Source organism: Nannobrachium achirus, assembly GCF_963921795.1.
Source record: "Nannobrachium achirus genome assembly, chromosome: 1".
Taxonomy (NCBI): Eukaryota; Metazoa; Chordata; class Actinopteri; order Myctophiformes; family Myctophidae; genus Nannobrachium; species Nannobrachium achirus.
In genome coordinates this window covers 33949935-33969169 of record NC_137810.1, presented here as the reverse complement: position 1 = coordinate 33969169, position 19235 = coordinate 33949935, and the positions used below count along the sequence as shown (strand labels likewise).

Sequence of the window (19235 nt, the reverse complement as noted above, 5' to 3'; positions counted from 1 at the left end):
GCGCGTGTGCGTGCACGCGCGCATGCCTACACGTGTGCGTTGTGTGCATCCATGTTAGTGTGTGCGTCTGTGTGCATGCAGACGTGTGTTGGCTGTGAGTCTGTGTCTTCAGAATGTGTATGTATGTCGTGTGCACTGTGCCTGGGAGGAGGATTACCGTCTACACACCACAGAGGCAGCAGAGAAAGCCTTGAGATAGCTCTGTATTAGGAGAGGAGATCCATGGGGATATAGTGAATGCCATCTGAACTCTGTATTAGGAGAGGAGATCCATGGGGATATAGTGAATGCCATCTGAACGCTGGACAGGATCTTATCAGACTCAGTCGGGTCTCCTCCTGGGTGAGGGTGTCTCATGTTGAAAGACCTGAAGCACCCAATAACCCCAGGTTCCATCAATGATGATGATAGAATATGTCTGCACTGCAGTATGTGTGCCCAACACTTTTAATGGGTATGTTTGTGTTCCTGCAAATGTATATCTGTTATAAAACAAACAATCTAAATGTGTGTGTGTGTGTGTGTGTGTGTGTGCGCGCGCGTGCATGCGTGCGTGCGTGCGTGAGAGAGAGCATTATTCATGCTGTGCGTGTGTGTTGTTATAACTGTGTGTGTCTTTATTTCTGCGCAGTGCGCACATACGTTGGGTACGTTTTGTGTTTGTGTCTGTTTGTCTTGTGAGTCTGTGACACTCTGCTAGTTGTTATGGTGACAGGGACAGGAAGGGCTGTTCTGATTGATGGATGGATGGATGGATGGATGGCTTTTAATGGTTAGCCTTGAGAACTGCTGAGTCAGAGTGCCTGTCTGGAACATTTCCATCAATGCTGGTAGAGATGATTATTGATCTTTTATGTTCCACCTGCGTTGGTCTCTCTGCCCTTTTGATTGAATCAGAACTATTACTGTAACTTGACAGCGTTTGAAGAGGGAAGAGTCTCTTGTTAAAAGAGGTTTATCATTTTAGTTTGTTTCAAGCTGATTGGTCAAAGAAGGGAGGGGGTGTAGCATGTCACAAAAATGCACATTGTATAATTTCTGAACAGATTAACAACACCACAATATTTTATAAAAAGCTTTATCATGGGACCAGGCAGAAATTATTTACCTATCACATCGTTTTATTAGCAACCGAAAGAGGCCACTGATTCTAGGTACATCACGTGCTATATGCATCATCAAGTTAAATTGGCCAAAAAAGGGACATGACGCGTGATGCCAGAAGCACCACAACACCTATAGTCAAACGAACCTATAGACAGAAGTCTCTGCATCCAGATGTTGCCAAATTAAATCTAAATCACTTCACAGGCCATAAATTAAACACAGCTCTGCCATAGAGGACTGAAGCTGCAAACAGTAGCAAGAGAAGAGACAGAAAACCTACTGTCACAGGGAATCCATCTGGAACACCTATAATTCTGTTGTTTTACCATACAAGCCGGGAGCGCCTCTTTGTGTAGTTGTTGCTATATACAGTATATAGAGCATTAATTCTTTTACATTTTTGAATGAAGTTTTTCAGAAAACTTAGGTCAGGATTTAGAAGTCGGTCTAAATGGGTAATATATACTATTTCCTATATTGTATTCATCTGATGTTCAAACACTCTTTAAGGCTGTAAAGCATATTATGCAACAAACACATACTAAAATTGTATACATTCTTTTCTGTTCAATTCTCTTACATTTGTTACATTTTAATTTATAATATAATGGAATTTAACTAAACTCATCTCAGTGCTTACTGTGTTATTCTACACAAATATTCAAATTTTAACTACAGCTGCATTTTACTTTCATGTTGTTCATTATTTCCATTAACTGATGTTTTTTAATTCTGTCTCAGCGCCATTGCAACAGGAAAGCTGAATAGTGGTCATGGCCTTTCCCAGGCATTCCATCCTGCACACCCTGAGTGTGCTGCTCTTGGCCTGGACGTTGGTGCGCTGCCAGGCCCCAATCGAGCCAGAGGAAGAGGAGGAGGAAGAGCTGATGGAGGCGACAGTTATACCTAAAGCAGTACCGAAAGCCAAGCCCTACACGTGTCCTCAAGAGTGCAGCTGTACGAGAGAGGGGGCGGTGGACTGTGCTGGAGTCGACCTCACCCAGTTCCCCGATGAGCTGTCTGAGAACACACGGCAACTCTCCCTGCAGGTCTCCACACCCACTCACTCACTCACCCACTCACCCACTCACTCACTCACTCACTCACTCACTCACTCACTTGCTCCCTCGTTTGAACTTTCGTTCACTCACTCACTCACTCGCCAGCTCACTCACTCCCTTACTCGGTCACTCACTCATTCACTCACTCACTAATCGGGGGCGTCGGTGCGTCATGTGGTGGAGCGGCCGCATGGGAATTGGAAGGTTCACATTTTGAACCCGTCCCCTCCTGGGTTGGAACCCTTGGGTGTGGAAGTGTCCTTGAACAAGATACTGAAGCCCTAACTGCTCCAGATGAGCTGGAGCCTTGCATGGTTTGATTTGATGCTGGTGAATGTAGTGCATGTTGTAAAGCGCCCTGTATGAACTGCATTCACTGCATTCACACATCTACTGTAGCTGATCTATCATGTACAGTACATCGGGCGAGTAAAAATCCTGCTTCAGTCTGTGAGTCAAGTCCCCCCCCCCCCCCCCACACACACACACACACACCATGTGACAGTTGATTTGTTTCCGTGTGGCAGAACAACCAAATCGAGGAGGTCACAGTGGAGCATCTTGCCCATCTCCACCTGCTGGAGACTCTTAACCTTCAGAACAACTGGCTCACATCACAAGGTAAACCCCCAGACAAAACATCTTCATTTATACTTTGGCGTATGACTGCGTCGCTCGCCGTGACTTTTGCCTGCAAGCAAAGCAGACAACGTAAACATTTTTTCATGGTTTATACAGTATGTGCGGTATAATTTGCAACTGACAATGCTGTCAGAAATCTGTTCCGACAGTCTTGGCTGATCCTGTATCAGTTCAGAACTTTACAGACAGTTGTGACCTGTCAAAATGCTTAAATAATAGAGGGTATGCACAATTGTGCATATAGTGAATGGCAAATCTGTTTGGATGTATGGGCTGTCAAGGCCAGAAAGAAGTTTTTCGCCACTCAATAGGCGTTCCCGCATAACTTCCGGATATGATGATGATGTCACACGCATACCCTCTATACGGCATCTGTGCCACGTCTGATCCGTGTGCTTATGATATAATGATAAAAATAACTTTCACATGTGCTGCTCACTTTGATCAGAAGAACACAACAAAATGGTTCTATTTTTGGTGACAAGTATACTTAGTATATTAATAGGCCTTTAGTGCTTTAGAAACTTGCCTTGTGTCTCCTTTCAAGGCCTGGAAGATGAAGCTTTTGAAGTGATGGAGCATCTGACTTATTTATACTTGGCAAATAATAAGGTGAGTCACACAGAAAGCCTTCAGCTGTTCAACTTGTTTTTCTTCTCACTCTTTTAACCCATTTAGAACGGTACACATTATTGTGTATCATTATTTTATGCTTTAACTATTGAAAAACAGCAGATATACAAGCTCGCAGCGCGACACCGAGTGCCGCGCTGCGAGCTTGTAGATCTGCTATTTTAGGAAAAAAAGAAGTTTCTTTTTTTTAAGATTTTTTGAAAAACCTATGTTTCTATATGTCAGCAATCTGGCCAGCCATCGTCAAAGAAAAGGTCCTTTTCACTTAAATGGAGCTCAGTTAGTCTGTTCTTGAGAGACTACTATGTCAGTGGTTCTCAAACCTTTTCATGTGAAGGACCCCCAAAATGATATGTATTTGGCCACGGACCCCCATCTCAAAATATCTAGTTCCAGGGACCACCCGGAAGCAAAGTTTTTGTTACAATGTTTGCTTAAAAAATACATATATTGAAAGATTTTCACACATTTCACGACTTTAACTCGGTTTTGACTCGGTGCCGCGCTGTGAGCTTGTATATCTGCTATTTTTCAATAGCTAAAGTTACTAAGGCCCCTCCACCTTGGGCCCTAGTAACTCAGTCCCACTCCCCCCCCCCCCCCTTGTGACGCCCCTGCCAGGCACTGTTGAGATGCTAGTGGTTTTGGAAACTTGTTCTGCTCTGTTCCGTTCCGTTCCGTTCTGTTCTGTTGACAGTGGGCTCAGTAACAGTAAACTCAACGATATCCTGTCTACTCTCACCCAAGCGTGACCAAGCTTATGCTTGTAATCACTTACAGTGTGTCTGTACCAGCTGGTATGAGATAAAATGTATTGGCGAGCAGACCTTTTTGGAGAAACAGACAGAGAGGGGAGAGGCAGAAATAGATGGAAAGATTTGATAGGCAAGGCTGAATAAATATGGGATTTTGTAACCACTTGAACCCTATTTATACTTTGTTGACTTGGGACCTAAAGGTGTCTGCAGGCTTCTTGGGCCTGCTCCTTTTCCCCCTCCAATCTCTTCACCAAAAATAGCCAATCTACAAGTTCACATTGCATTATGCTGTGATGCTTTGTGAGCTTGTAGATCTGCTTTTTTAGTGGAACGTTTGCCTATTTTGACATACCCACAATACAATAGGGACGCTAGGGTTCACGTGCCTAAGTGCTTGCTAAGCCACAAAGTCCCCCATATTGCTTTAATCCACGGACCACATTATAAAGGACAGAGCTCTTTACTGTATGTACACTAAAATGTAATCTCGCTAGTTTCTGCTACTGTATGCTCTGTGCCATTTGGTAAAATGGCACAATACGGCTTTACATTTACTGTAGGAAGATCTGACTGGAATGAGCTTGGCAAAACCCAACTTTCAGAACACATACCCAGTAAAATGCGGAGTGTTCATTTAATTCTGAGAGTGCAAACATTTACCCTTTTAACACTCTGGTATGCCTGCCATATGTCCTGCTGAGTAACCCACATTTGGCAAAAGTAGTGCAAATGCAACTAGAGCATTTGAATCGCTGCTGTTTTCATTTTTCGAGAGACCCGAAAGAGAAATTCCCCTGAGACCCTACAGAAATACATTATTAATTAACCCTTTGAAGCCTGATGTAATAGTGAAAATAGCCAGGGTCTGATCATTTCTGAAATTCAGTTGGAAAATGTTTTCAGATGTTTTTTTTTAGAAAAAAAATATAATAATAATAAACAAATAATAATAATAAAATATATATATATATATATATATATATTTGTATGAAACGTAAAAATAGGGATATTTACTCATCGTGACCCATAGAAATGGGTCTGTGATGCCAAAAAATGGGTCCAGACTCATTGCTTGGGAAACCGCTGGATGGATTGTATCAAAATAAACCATCCACTGATTCTCGATTGTCATTCCTGCCAGTGAAACGGCAAACCAACACACAGACAGTGGAGTGGCCACCGACAGAAGAAAAGTTTGGTCATGTGAGCTTTCTGTTCTGCTTGCAGCTCACTTTAGCACCCAAACACATGCCTCCCTCTCTGGTCAGCGCTGACTTTGCTGCTAATCAACTTACCAAGATCTACCCATACACATTTGGCCAGAAACCACATCTGAAGTAAGTGTGTGTGTGTGTGTGTGTGTGTGTGTGTGTGTGTGTGTGTGTGTGTGTGTGTGTGTGTGTGTGTGTGTGTGTGTGTGTGTGTGTGTGTGTGTGTGTGTGTGTGTGCGCGCGCGCGCGCGTGCATGTGCGTGTGTGTTAGGGATGGGACGTTATTGTTATTATCGTTTATCGTGATAAAAACACTCAATAACAATAATCGTATTGTGGAGATTTATCAAGTTTATCGTGAAATCATCCTCTGTCATGCACTGGGATCAATTCACCTTTTATTTGCCGAGCTGCATATCCGGTGCCACTTAAACCCTCATTGGTAAAACGGATCTGGAAATAACGCATTTACTAGAGTCTTTTTTTTAATCCCTACCAAAGTCTACAAGCTCACAGCACGTCGCAACATTTTCATATCGTCCCATCCCTATTGTGTGTGTGTGTGTGTGTGTGTGTGTGTGTGTGTGTGTGTGTGTGTGTGTGTGTGTGTGTGTGTGTGCGCTTGCGTGTGTGTCCAGTACAATACATGTGCATCGGTCTGTGTGTTTGTGAGCGTGCATACATGCATTCTTGCCTGATGTGTGTGTCTTTACATCCGTCTCATAACTCTTGTCCACTCCAGGTCCGTATATCTCCATAACAACAAGCTGACAGACACAGGGCTTCCAGACCACATGTTCAATGGCTCCAACAGCCTGGAGATCCTCATCATGTCCAGCAACTTCCTACGTCTCGTTCCCAGAAACCTGCCCTCCACCCTCCACCGCCTTCACCTGAAGGTGCCAACATCACAGCAAATGATTTTGTGCAGCTGTGATGTCAGGGGCGTCACAAGGGGGGGAAAAGTGGGACTTAGTTAAATAGTTACTAGGGCCCAAGGTGTGGGGGGGGGGGGGCTTAATTATTCTATACTTTAGTTATTGAAAAATAGCAGATATACAAGCTCACAGCGCGGCACCGAGTGCCGCGCTGCGAGCTTGTACATTTGCTATTTTTGAAAAGTTGTGAAAATGTGTGCAAATCTTTGAATATATGTATTTTTTAAGCGAACATTTGTAACTCAAATGTTGCTTCTGGGGGGGGGGTCCCTGGAACTAAATATTTTGAGATGGGGTCTCTGGCCAAATACATATCATTTTGGGGGTCCTTCACATGAAAAAGTTTGAGCACCACTGACATAGAAACATAGGTTTTTCAAAAAACCTTGCACAAATTTTTCACGATGGTGTGCCAAAAATAGCCAATCTACAAGCTACGTGTTTGTAGATTGGCTCATTTGGCTGTGGGACACCATCATATGGTGGAGAACATACTTGGCATAACTCGCTGTATAATTGCTCTGGTAGCTCAGAACAAAACGCTGTTGATGACAAATTATAATTATTTTCCCAAAGGCCTGTCCCAATTATTACATACCGTAATTGCCTAGTCGCATAATCGATAATCGCAATTATTTTACATAATCATCATAATCGTTTCCCTGTTGAAAACGTGAGCTTGTATCAAATGATTAAATATGGCCTATTTTGGCCATAGTAGATCATTTATATTGATTATTGGTTTCAGTCACTGTCAGTCATTTCTTTGTGTAGAAATGTCATTTGTATTTTTCAATGGAAAAACACCATTAAATCGTTAATCGCAATTATTTGTATGACAACCAATTTCATGATCGTGACAGCCGGCCCTAATTATTGTTCATGCCAATCTGCAGAGCAACAAGCTTGAGAAGATTCCGCAGGGGGCTTTTGACGGCTTGTCAAACCTCAGAGAGCTGTACTTACAGAACAACCTACTGAGCAATGAGGGCATGGACAACGAGACCTTCAGGTGGGGACACCTAACCATACTTTTACTAAAACACTGTCTACTGCTACATCACTTTATACATACTTTTGTTTTTTGTTATCACCATTGTCTATTTGTTTATTCCTTTGTTTATTCCTACTAATAAATGTCTTCACTCAGAATGTTTAATTTGAAAGTCAACTACGATAATTAATTTGTTTTGGTTAAAACAAAAAGTTTGTGGTTAAAAAGTTAAAGCTCTATTTGTACTCTGGTAGTAATCCTTTCTATAGAGTATGTGTTCAGTAACTGGAGTCTCCCTGTCTCTCCAGCTCTCCAGTCTTTAATTAGTAAGGTGGTTGGGTCACCAATTTAATCCAGAGAGAACCCATTTCATCTTACATTTTATAGTGTTACAATTCCAGTGTTGAACATGGTACATGCTTAAATGAAATACATAAATAAAAGGTATACAAAAACTACCACTGACTCTCGTTGAAAACTGAGAATGTTGTTCATCGTCTTATATAACATTGTGGAGAAAGAAGAAGTAGTACTGACAAACTCCACACCACTAATGTTGTGTGTGCTATTTGCAGTTTATAGAGAGAACATTGGAAGAGAGAATAACATTAACATCTCGCCTCTCTGCCCTATAGCCAACTGAGCAGCTTGGAGTGTCTGGACCTGTCGAACAACAACCTGAGTGTAGTCCCCAAGGGTCTGCCTCGCAGCCTGGTGCTGCTGCACCTGGAAAAGAACTCCATCCGCAGCATCCCTGGAGATGCACTCACCTCTGTGAAAAACCTGGAGTATTTGCTTCTACATAACAACAAGCTCCGCTCACGTTCCATCCACCCCGCTGCCTTCCAGGTACTGATTACAGCACCGCAGCTTTAGATGGTACTGCACATGCTGGGTAGAATTTCCTGGGACATGAGCAAAAAGTTGTGATTCGAGTTGCGGTTGGACACAATATAGTATGTCCATATATGGGCATTCCCAGATATGGGCTTAATATTGATGGGCATAAAAGGGATTCTATTAGTGTGGTTGCCCTAACAGGGCATCATCTGGGAATCAGATGTAGAGGTCAGCTCCATATATGGAGATCTAGGTGATGATCCAGTCGTCTCCATGTATGGATATCCAGGGTTTGATCTTTGATGAGGTGATGTCACAACACGTGATGTCACAATGTCAACAAACAGGTCAGCAGCTATAGACATTGAAGCCTTACTTACTTACTCACTGACTCAGATACAGATTTTTCTCATAGTTAACTGCAACCTACGGTCACAATAACATGCAGCTTACAGGAAAAAGAATTGGCCTCCACTCAATTTCTTTTATCAACATATTTCAAATTGAGGCGTACCTGCCTGGATTTTAGCCTGGATTTCCCGCATGAGAAACCAAACATCTGCTACCCTTTGATCAGAGACTCATCCAGAGGCAAATACCCCCAGGTCAAAGGAAGACCCCTCTACACATTGCGCTATTGCTTTGCATTACTTTCATCTATTTAGTATCATTTGTACTGTACAGTACACTGTCCCTCATGAATAATTTGCCATGATGCCTCCAGGGCTTGAAGAAGTTGCACACGCTCCACATGTACAACAACCAGCTGGAGCGCGTCCCTAGGGGCCTGCCGCGCCGCGCCAAGACCCTCATGATGCTGCACAACACCATCAACGAGATTGGACGCAACGACCTGGTCATGCTGTACACGCTGACAGAGCTCAACCTCAGCTACAACCGGCTGACCAGCCCCAAGGTCAGTGGTGGAAAAAGTACTCACATGTTTTACTTAAGTAAAAGTATCAGTACTGCAATGTAGAAGTACTCTGTGACAAGTAGAAGTCTAGATCTACAAGCTCACAACAAGTTGCGCCCATAGCCTATAGGTATAAAATAGTGGTTAATGTATGTTTTATAATAATATTAGAATTTATACATGCAAAGTGACTAGTAACTAAAACTTTCAAATAATTGTAGTGGAGTAAAAGTGCAATATTTGGATCCGAGATGTAGTGGAGTAGAAGTAAAAGCACTGAAATCTGGAAATACTCAAGTAAAGTACAAACACCTCAAAATTGTATACTCAAGTACAGTACTTAAAGGGGGCCTGTCACTTAAAGGGTTACTGTCTGTCACTTTAAGAATCATCTTAAAAAACAAGTTAATATTTTCATGACGTCATTGTGGGGATGCACAATTATAAGCCAATCAAATTAATTGTCTGTATAGCCTGACTGTATGACTACTTACTGTACTGGTCAGCTGTTGTTGGGGGGCGAGGGGCAGATTACACTTTGACATGAGCTTCAGTCTGTTTCAGACCGTTTTCAGAGAAGCTCATGTCACAGTGTAATCTGCCCCTCAACCCCTTTAGGGGACAGTACCCCTTTAAGTAAATGTACTCAGTTACTTTACAACACTGCCCAAGGTGCACCGTGAGGCGTTCAGGAAGCTGCGTGTGCTGGAGACCCTGGACCTCTCGGGCAACATGCTCCACTCGCTGCCCCTGGGCCTGCCCCGCAGCCTGCAGGAGCTGAAGGTCAAGGACAACCAGCTGATAACCATACCGGACGGGGCGCTGACCGGCATGCACAAGCTGCGCGAGATCAACCTGAGCAACAACCTGATGAAGGTCAACTCCGTCTACCAGGGAGCCTGGATGGAACTCAACGCGCTGAAAGTGAGTGTGTGTGGGGGGGGTCCATATTTGGAATCCGGGATGGCGTTGGAGATGTCCATATTTGGAATCCGGGATGGCGTTGGAGATGTCCATATTTGGGCATAATAATCCGCAGACACAACCACACAACATTAACAATATAACAGCTTTAAACTGTAAACAAGAAAATGACACGGCCCTTTTATACCAGCTTGCGCCTTGTGGAGCAGTTTAGCGGCCTTGTGTAATCCACTGGGAACTGAATTCTTTCTATGTCTATTCTGTCGATGGTATATATCATTATTCTGATGTCATCGGCTATCTATCTATTGAAAAAAATGTAAAAGTGGTAAGTGCTCATTAGCGCACAATGCTTTATTATTTATCAGAAGCTTGATGGATGTAACCAAGAGGAGAGGATGATGACAGTTTTTCCCCTTTTGCTATTACCTCCATAGAAGTTGTTTAATGCATATTAACAAGCCTGTTTGGAGTCTGATTTACATGCTTTTGGACAAATTCATCAATGATTTTGCACAAATCCGCGCTATAGCAGGCCATTGTGAAAAGGGTGGCATTTCTTCTTCAACCTAGTGGGAATGTGCGCGCAAAGTTTTACGCCAATGAAACGCTGCATTCATGATTTGAGGCTTTTTTTTTTAATTAGCCACTGCCGCAAACTTTAGATGCCAATCTTAGCCAATCTGGAATGGAAAATGAAAGATCGGACAGATGATCACATGACTATAATAATGTATAAATGCAGAAGATTTAAAGAAAGTGTGTTTTGTACAGACGCTGGACCTGTCTGGTAATCTTCTGTCCCATATTCCATCGGACCTGCCTGAATCCCTGGAGTACCTCTACCTGCAGCGCAACCGCATCACCACGGTGCCCGCCTCGGCTTTTGAAGGCACTCCTAACATCAAAGGCATCTTCCTTCGGTAAGGATGAACAGGCCAGTGTTGCCATGTCCGCTTATTTTTATAAGTGACTGCATGTGCTTGTTTTTCTGTAATGCCGCTTGCAAATGTTGTGGGTTGTGGGTCTTTTTTTTGGGGGGGGGGGGGTTGAATCACTTCAACCTTATAAACATCCTCTATTTGAAAATAGCTGATCTACAAGCTCACAACGTGTCGCGATGTGAGCTTGTAGATCGCTATTTTCAAATAATATCGAAAGAAATTTTAAAAATCTGGAATGTTTTTTAAACATGTAAAAACACAAATCTTATATGGGAGTCACTGGCACAAAATGCTTTCTTGGTCCATGGTCAAATACATTAATGTAGGAGTCCTTGACATATGAAAATGTTGGAGAATCACAGCTCTAAAACAAAATTAGACAATAAAGTTTGATTGGCGTATCCTATTCGCTTATTTTCAAAGACCTGGTTGCTTGTTTGTGCAAACTCACAATAGGTCGGGTGTTGTGGGCTTGTAGATTTGTTATTTTGGGCGAATGTTCCCTCCAAAATAGGCATGCTGCCGGGGTTCAAGTCTATAGTGGTTAAAGGAAACGCATATCCACACACTGGATGCTCATCATTCACATACAGTACACACTAGAATAGCGAGGCTGTGGTTAAAGTGAGGTTATCTCACAATACTATACAATGCTTCAGGTGTCCAGAACACCATGCTGTGCAGAGCTTTCTGCAGAGAGGCTTCAGAATTAAAACAATGAAACACGGCATGTGAACTTGTGACTCACACACACATAATGCATGATGTCCCTTGTCTTTTGAGACAGGGTACCTATCTGCTGTAGAGCCTTCATCCTACTCTAGCCGCCCAACACTCCATGCTGTCAAGTGCCACCCCAGCCTGTAGGAATAGTGCAATGACAATTTCCACCCTCCCCGCCTGGCTTCCTTCCCCCAAACACGGACCAATTGTGTTCGTATAGAACAGTGCTATTCAACTGGCGGCCTGTGTGCCAGACCTTTATACTGCACAGGCTTTGATTTTGGATTTGAGAAAATAGGTAAATTGGTATTTCAGTGTGTCCTGTGACTAATGGAGCCATTGGAGTCCACTCCAAACTCAGAAATAGGAAGCTACAAATTGAGGGAGATGGCTTGTAATGGATGAACAGCACTCAAAACTCATGTTCTCTGTTGTGTCTTGTGGCCCCCGACTTCAAGTCATTTTACAATTGTAAATTGGCACTTTACCACTACGCCACCTGCACTGTACATTCTCTATTCATAAACACATGCTGGAAGGAAACGTGACTAGAATGAGAATGGAGATGACAAAAAAAAAAAGAGATGACATGTGAAAACTAGAAGCAGTGCTCTTCCGAGCACAGGTCTCCACCAGGCCACACAAATCGGCCTGTTATAGCGCCACCATGAGGCTGATTTAAAAATGTGGGGCAGAGGTTCTGAATTAGCATCCAGGGAGTGTGTGTGCTCAGTTTGGCAGCGATCGGGCCAACGGCGCCGGAGATTCGCTGGTAACAACCAGGCCACACAAATCGGCCTGTTATAGCGCCACCATGAGGCTGATTTGAAAAATGTGGGGCAGAGGTTCTAGATTGGCATCCAGGGAGTGTGTGTGCTCAGTTTGGCAGCGATCGGGCCAACGGTGACTGAGATTAGCTGCTCACAAACTGCGAGGACGCACGGACGCACGCACGCACGCACGCACGCACGCACGGACGGACGGACGGAGGGGAAAACATACTCTCCCTCAGCCTTCGGCTGGTGGAGACAATAATAATAATAATAGCAGAAAACTAAGTTCTACTTGTTTTGCTTTCGAAACGTGTCGGTCATCCTCTGTTGCCTTGCTCATTGAATTATTACATTTTCACCTGAAGAATGCCTCAGTACCCTTTTCCCTACAGTCTGCCTCACTATAAGCAGAACCCAGGCAGCACTTCGTAATTGTCTCAGGAGAGTATGTTTTCGCCCCTGTCCGTCCGTCCGTGCGTCCGTCCGTCCTCCGAGTTTGTGTACAGCTAATCTCCTGCGCCGTTGGCCCGGTCGCTGCCAAAATGAGCACACACACTCCCTGGATGCCAATTCAGAACCTCTGCAGTCTGCCCCACATTTTTCAAATGGCCCTGTTCTAGCGCCACCTTGAGGCCGATGTTTGCAAAACACATTTCTGTACACTACTCCTACAGATTTTGACCAAAAATCACGCAAATCGTGTGTCTCTACAGTCATGTGATCGACACAGATCTGTCTGATTGTCCATATTCCATCCTGATTGGCTGATATTGGCTTTCAAAGTTTGTAAGATTGGTCCATTTTGGACAAAATGCCTCAAATCACAAATGCAGAGTGCAATTAGCCTCAGAGTGCAATCAGCCTCATGGTGGCGCTATAACAGGCCGATTCGTGATTTTACCTATAACTACACCGATCAGTTTCAAACTTTGTAAGCGCACTCCCTGGATGCCAATTCAGAACCGTTTCCAAATAAGATGCTATTTAGGGTTGTTGTTTCCATCAACACTCCATTCATCCTCCATCAGTGTTTTGGGGTTAGGTGGTTTATCTGATGGCAGCTGAGTGACATATAAGGGATAGATTGTGAAAAGTGATACTGAGAATTCACAGAGTCCTCAGGTTTTTTCAGGTCTTTGGTCGATGACTCCGTCAGTTCTCATGTTTCTTTTCCATTTGGATTTTGATCCATGCTGAGGAGGTGATTATGTAAGTGGGGCAGAGGAATGCTCTGGAGGAAATTGGTGATTTTCTTTTGATTGCTTGGATTAAAGTGCTCGGCTGTGGTCGGGTAATCTTACACCTATGGATTTAAAATAGAAAATAAATAAATACAGTTGAGTCCAAAATGATGGACCATTTTAAAACGTCTTTCTGAACAGCCCACCTAGACTAAGGGCTAGCTAGGTTTTGGTCTCTGTCAGTGTCTTGGACTGTCATGAACTCATCTTAATGCAGCGATAATGAATACTCTGTAACATCCTGTGAGTGTTATTGTCTCCACCAGCCGAAGGCAGGGGGAGAGTATGTTTTCGCCCCTGTCCGTCCGTTCGTCAGTCCGTGCGTCCATCCGTGCGTCCGTGCGTCCTCCGAGTTTGTGTACAGCTAATCTCCGGCGCCGTTGGCCCGGTCGCTGCCAAAATGAGCACACACATTCCCTGGATGCCACTTCAGAACCTCTGCCCCACATTTTTCAAATGGCCCTGTTCTAGCGCCACCATGAGGCCGATGTTTGCAAAACACATTTCTGTACACTACTCCTACAGAGTTTGACCAAAAATCATGCAAATCGGTTGACAGTCATGTCATGTGATCGACACGGATCTGTCTGATTGTCCATATTCCATCCTGATTGGCTGATATTGGCTTTCAAAGTTTGTAAGATTGGTCCATTTTGGACAAAATGCCTCAAATCACAAATGCAGAGTGCAATTAACATGAAATCGTGCACACACGTTCCCACTAGGCCGAGGAAGAAATGCCACTTCAAATTTTTGAAATCAGTCTCATGGTGGCGCTATAACAGGCCGATTCGTGGTTTTACCTATAACTCCACCGATCAGTTTCAAACTTTGTAAGCGCACTCCCTGGATGCCAATTCACAACCTCTACCCCACATTTTTCAAATGGCTCTGTTCTAGCGCCACCATGAGGCCAATGTTTGCAAAACACATTTCTGTACACTACTCCTACAGATTTTGTCCAAAAATCACGCAAATCGGTAGACAGTGTCTCTACAGTCATGTGATCGACACGGATCTGTCTGATTGTCCATATTCCATCCTGATTGGCTGATATTGGCTTTCAAAGTTTGTAAGATTGGTCCATTTTGGACAAAATGCCTCAACTCACAAATGCAGAGTGCAATTAACATGAAATCGCGCACACACGTTCCCACTAGGCCGAGGAAGAAATGCCACTTCAAACTTTTGAAATCAGCCTCATGGTGGCGCTATAACTATTCGTGGTTTTACCTATAACTCCACCGATCAGTTTCAAACTTTGTAAGCGCACTCCCTATAGGCCAAGGAAAAACCCTTTCCTTGTATTTTTCACATCAGCGTTTTATAGCGCCACCAGGAGGCCGACTTATGTAAGACACATTTTTGGATATTACTCCTTCAGATTTTACCCAAAATTAACACAAATCAGTACACAGTATCTCTACAGTCATATGATCAAGACGGATCTGTCCCGTATTAAATATTCAATCCTGATTGGCTAAGATTGGCCTCCAAACTTTGCAGGATTGATCCGTTTAGAACAAAATGCCTCAAATCAAACACAGCGTGCAATTGTAATGAAATAAGAAATTACACTACAAAATGTTCAAATCACCCTCATGGTGGCGCCATGAAAGGTCTAAGATTGGTGAAGAACACATGCCACCCTTTTGACATTGGCCTATTATAGCACCACCAGGACGCGTGGCTGGTGGAGACCTGTGCTTGGAAGAGCACTTCTTCTAGTTTGTAGTAATTTCACTTGAAAAACTACAGCACATTAAAACATGGCAGACTAGTAAGCAACACAGCTGCACCAAACAAATTAATAATGCATGTGTTAGATTTTCATTGGTGTGTCCAGAATCCTTTAACACATTCTCCAACAATTTCCCCACTGCGCTGACGCTGTATGATTTACACCTAATGTCTCACCAATGTTGCGCAGCACAAATACACGCCACAAACTCACAAACCTGCCGAATTGTGGCACCTTGTGAGCTTGTAGATCTGCTATTGTTGGCACGTGACACTGTGGCACAACATATACATTAAGCATAACTCTGAAGCACTACAGTTACACTTAATTGCTACCTTCTACAATAAAGACCTTTTTGGCATTATATACGTTTGGTTTATCATTAAGGCCCCATCACAGCCGCTTCATGGCCTGTTTTGACGAGCCATGGCCCCTCCCAGGCTGTTGTGCACTTCATGCTGTCCCGAGCAGCTGCTAACGCATCAGTTAGGAAATGTTTTTCTTTTTTTTTTGCTCCACCCACAGCTGGAAGCCTTTGGCCTGAGCCAATGTATGGCTTCTGGAATGCTTGCATCAGGAGGACTATAGGAGTAGGGGATAGGGGGATTTGTGAATGTGCGTGCACATGATGCATGTATGTGGGTGTGTGTGTCTGCACGTGCACATGCGTATTAGCATTGTTCGTGTTGTGCACATGGCCAGCATACTGTACGCTTGCGCAAGCTTCAGTTGATTAAAAGAAAAAAAGGAAAAAAAGGCCTCTGGTGGCAGATTTTCATCATTACGGGCCCTTTCATCTGAGATGGATACGCAACAAACAAATACCTATGACTATATCTCATGTCAGTGTGACACTGAGATGACTACGAACAGATGGGTCGGACCTCCCCCCCACACACACACGCATCAGATTTATGCACAGTTGCACACCACCCGCTGTCTTTGGGATCTCCTCCATGTAAGTGATGGTGTTCACTTCCAGCCTTATGCTCGTGGATTTGAAAGATGGAATTCAGAGAAATCCTGAAATAAGAGTGTACCAAACGTAAAAAAGATTGATCTGTAAGGGTCCATTTGGTTACATTTATACACTCTCAGACAAAATGCCCAAACTAACACTGGATTTGACTGATAGACAGTTGTAGGTTGATGTGGAGGCTTGTTTTGAAGCCCTACAAAACTACACAGGATCTTCCTTGGGGTGTGAATGTGCTCTTTCTCCCCTTGAGGGAGATGATTGTTGAAAGTGGTCTTCATTTTTTGCTTCTTAACTCATTTGTAGCCAATCCCGAGAATACTCGTGAAAAATACTCGAGTATCATATGGTGCCGATCCCGAGTATACTCGTGAAAAGTACTCTATTACTGTAACGGCGGTTCTCCTACCCTGTAGCTGCGCGGAAGGTCCTGGCACAATCGCCCTCGCCGATTCATCATCATCACGGATCCACGTGCACAAAATAGTAATCCCATAACATTGAGGCAGACGGGGAATCTCATCTTTAATGTCCATTATCTCCAAACAACACTTTCAAAGGGGAGGATGGCAGTAGATTCTCGCTAATAAAACACATGTTGAAAAGCAACAATCCGCCATTACACAACGGCATGTTGACGACGAGCGATTCCGGTGAATGACGTGATGACGTCAAACCGGAAGTGTTTACGCAATCGACTTCTGGCCTTCAAAATAAGAGACTGGCCGAGAAAGCGAGAGGCACGCTGGACATTTTAATCCGTTAATTTCAGGAGCACAAAATGAGTTAATTTAATATGACCTAGTTGTGTGTAGTTGTTTGTTTGCTTCTATTTTAAAGTGAAAAATAGACACACACACACACACACACACACACACACACACACACACACACACACACACACACACACACACACACACACACGTGCACAAGATTTATAAACATCAACCCACTGTCTTTGCGGTCTCCTCCATGTAAGTGGTGTTCTTCCAGCCTTATGCTCTTGGATTTGAAAGATGGAATTCAGAGAAATCCTGAAATAAGAGTGTACCAAACGTAAAAAAGATTGATCTGTAAGGGTCCATTTGGTTACATTTATACACTCTCAGACAAAATGCCCAAACTAACACTGGATTTGACTGATAGACAGGTGTAGGTTGATGTGGAGGCTTGTTCTGAACTAAGAGTGTACTCAATGTAAACAAATGGATCTGTAAGGGTCCATTTGTACATTTGTGTTTTGAAGCCTTACAAAACTACACAGGGTCTTCCTTGGGGTGTGAATGTCCTCTTTCCCCCCTTGAGGGAGATGATTGTTGGAAGCGGTCTTCATTCTTTGCTTTAATATGACCTAGTTGTGTGTAGTTGTTTGTATGTACGTATGCTCCTGCTCTGTGCCTGAATTAACCTTCACTCCCTTTGCTCCCTTTTCCATTTCAACGTTTTTTCATTTAATAAAAGACGTGGCATTTTCTATTCCAGCTCTAACCGACTGTCGGTGGACTCGGTGAAGGAGAGCTCTTTTGCCCATTTGCCCAGCCTCCAGGTCATTGACGTGGGCCCCGGCAGTGAGGACCTAGCTTTCAAACGCCATGAAATGGAGGAGATGGAGGAGGAGGAGGAGGACACATGAATCAACAAATGCTCAAAGGAAATTGTCACAGGACTGCATAGTTGAAGAGAGGGGGAGAGAGAGAGAGAGAGAGAGAGAGAGAGAGAGAGAGAGAGAGAGAGAGAGAGAGAGAGAGAGAGAGAGAGAGAGATTTAACTACTTTAACCCTATATAATTCGTTGTACATCAAATAGCAATGTTTGCCTATTTTCGCAGAACGTTTGCCTATTTTGCCCTGTAACTGCCCGGAATAGGGACGCTGGGGTTCATGTGGTTAAAAATGGAGATGAACATATGAAGAGATGATTGAAAGGTTCCATCTTTCCCAGGTGTATTGTTGTAAGGAATGGCGGATTCACATATTTCTGGTGCAGGATACCAGAGGAAATTCTATGTTTCTCTTTTCGTGCGGGGTGGGTTGAGTCTACAAGGCATAGCTTTCTATATGACCTTTGGCATTTTTTTTGTTATCTTGTAATGTATTAGCTTTAGTATGTTTTTCCCCTTGACCACACAAACAACTAATTGAATTTTCTCAATTAATATTTTTCACATTTTGAAATTGACAGAGACAAAAGGGTAAAGACTAGTTTTATGTTGATCATATATATGGTGTGTCTTTCTGTGCTCTGCTCTGTGTTATTAATCAGGGAATATTATCAGAACAATGTTGAATCTGGGAATAAATCCCTTACCAAGAAATGTCTTCACCAATGTGTTTATAAAGATGTCTAGTAACACATCTTACAAAGTTTGAAATTCAATATCCTTTGGGGAAGTTTTGACAGAGTAGACACCTTTACAAACACATTGGTGAAGACATTTCTTGGTAAGGAATTTATTCCCAGATTTTATTAATATCCCCTGACTATATTTGCCTTTCATTTTGAGAACTGCACATGACAGTGTTGTATTGTCATTTTATTATACCATGCATTTGTGAATGAAATGTTTCAAAATGAGTACAAAAACTTGGAGCTTAATCAATGCTGCTACTGCCTCACTGTCCTGTCCTGTTTTATAAGATAAAGATTGCAAATATTTTTATACGACATCTAAAATGCTTTTGCTTTATATTCACTATATTGAATGCAATGTCACTTTTACATGCAGTATTATTATAATGTCACCTTTACATGGCGGGAAACACAGCAATAAATTATTTAAAAAAGAAAGACATTTCTTGATATCTGTATGGAAA

At 43.1% G+C, this 19235-nt stretch overlaps 1 protein-coding gene across 1 annotated transcript; it reads left to right on the top strand.

The window, feature by feature from the left end:
* Nucleotides 1-1880: 1880 nt before the first annotated feature.
* Nucleotides 1881-19129, top strand: podn (podocan; the record flags this gene model as incomplete). Its single annotated transcript, XM_080721993.1, has 11 exons — nucleotides 1881-2156; nucleotides 2696-2789; nucleotides 3358-3422; nucleotides 5429-5538; nucleotides 6155-6311; nucleotides 7247-7362; nucleotides 7980-8193; nucleotides 8909-9100; nucleotides 9773-10024; nucleotides 10799-10947; nucleotides 17905-19129. The coding sequence occupies 11 exons, from the start codon at nucleotides 1881-1883 to the stop codon at nucleotides 18053-18055; spliced, it is 1776 nt and encodes a 591-aa protein (XP_080578119.1). The 3' UTR covers nucleotides 18056-19129.
* Nucleotides 19130-19235: the final 106 nt, after the last annotated feature.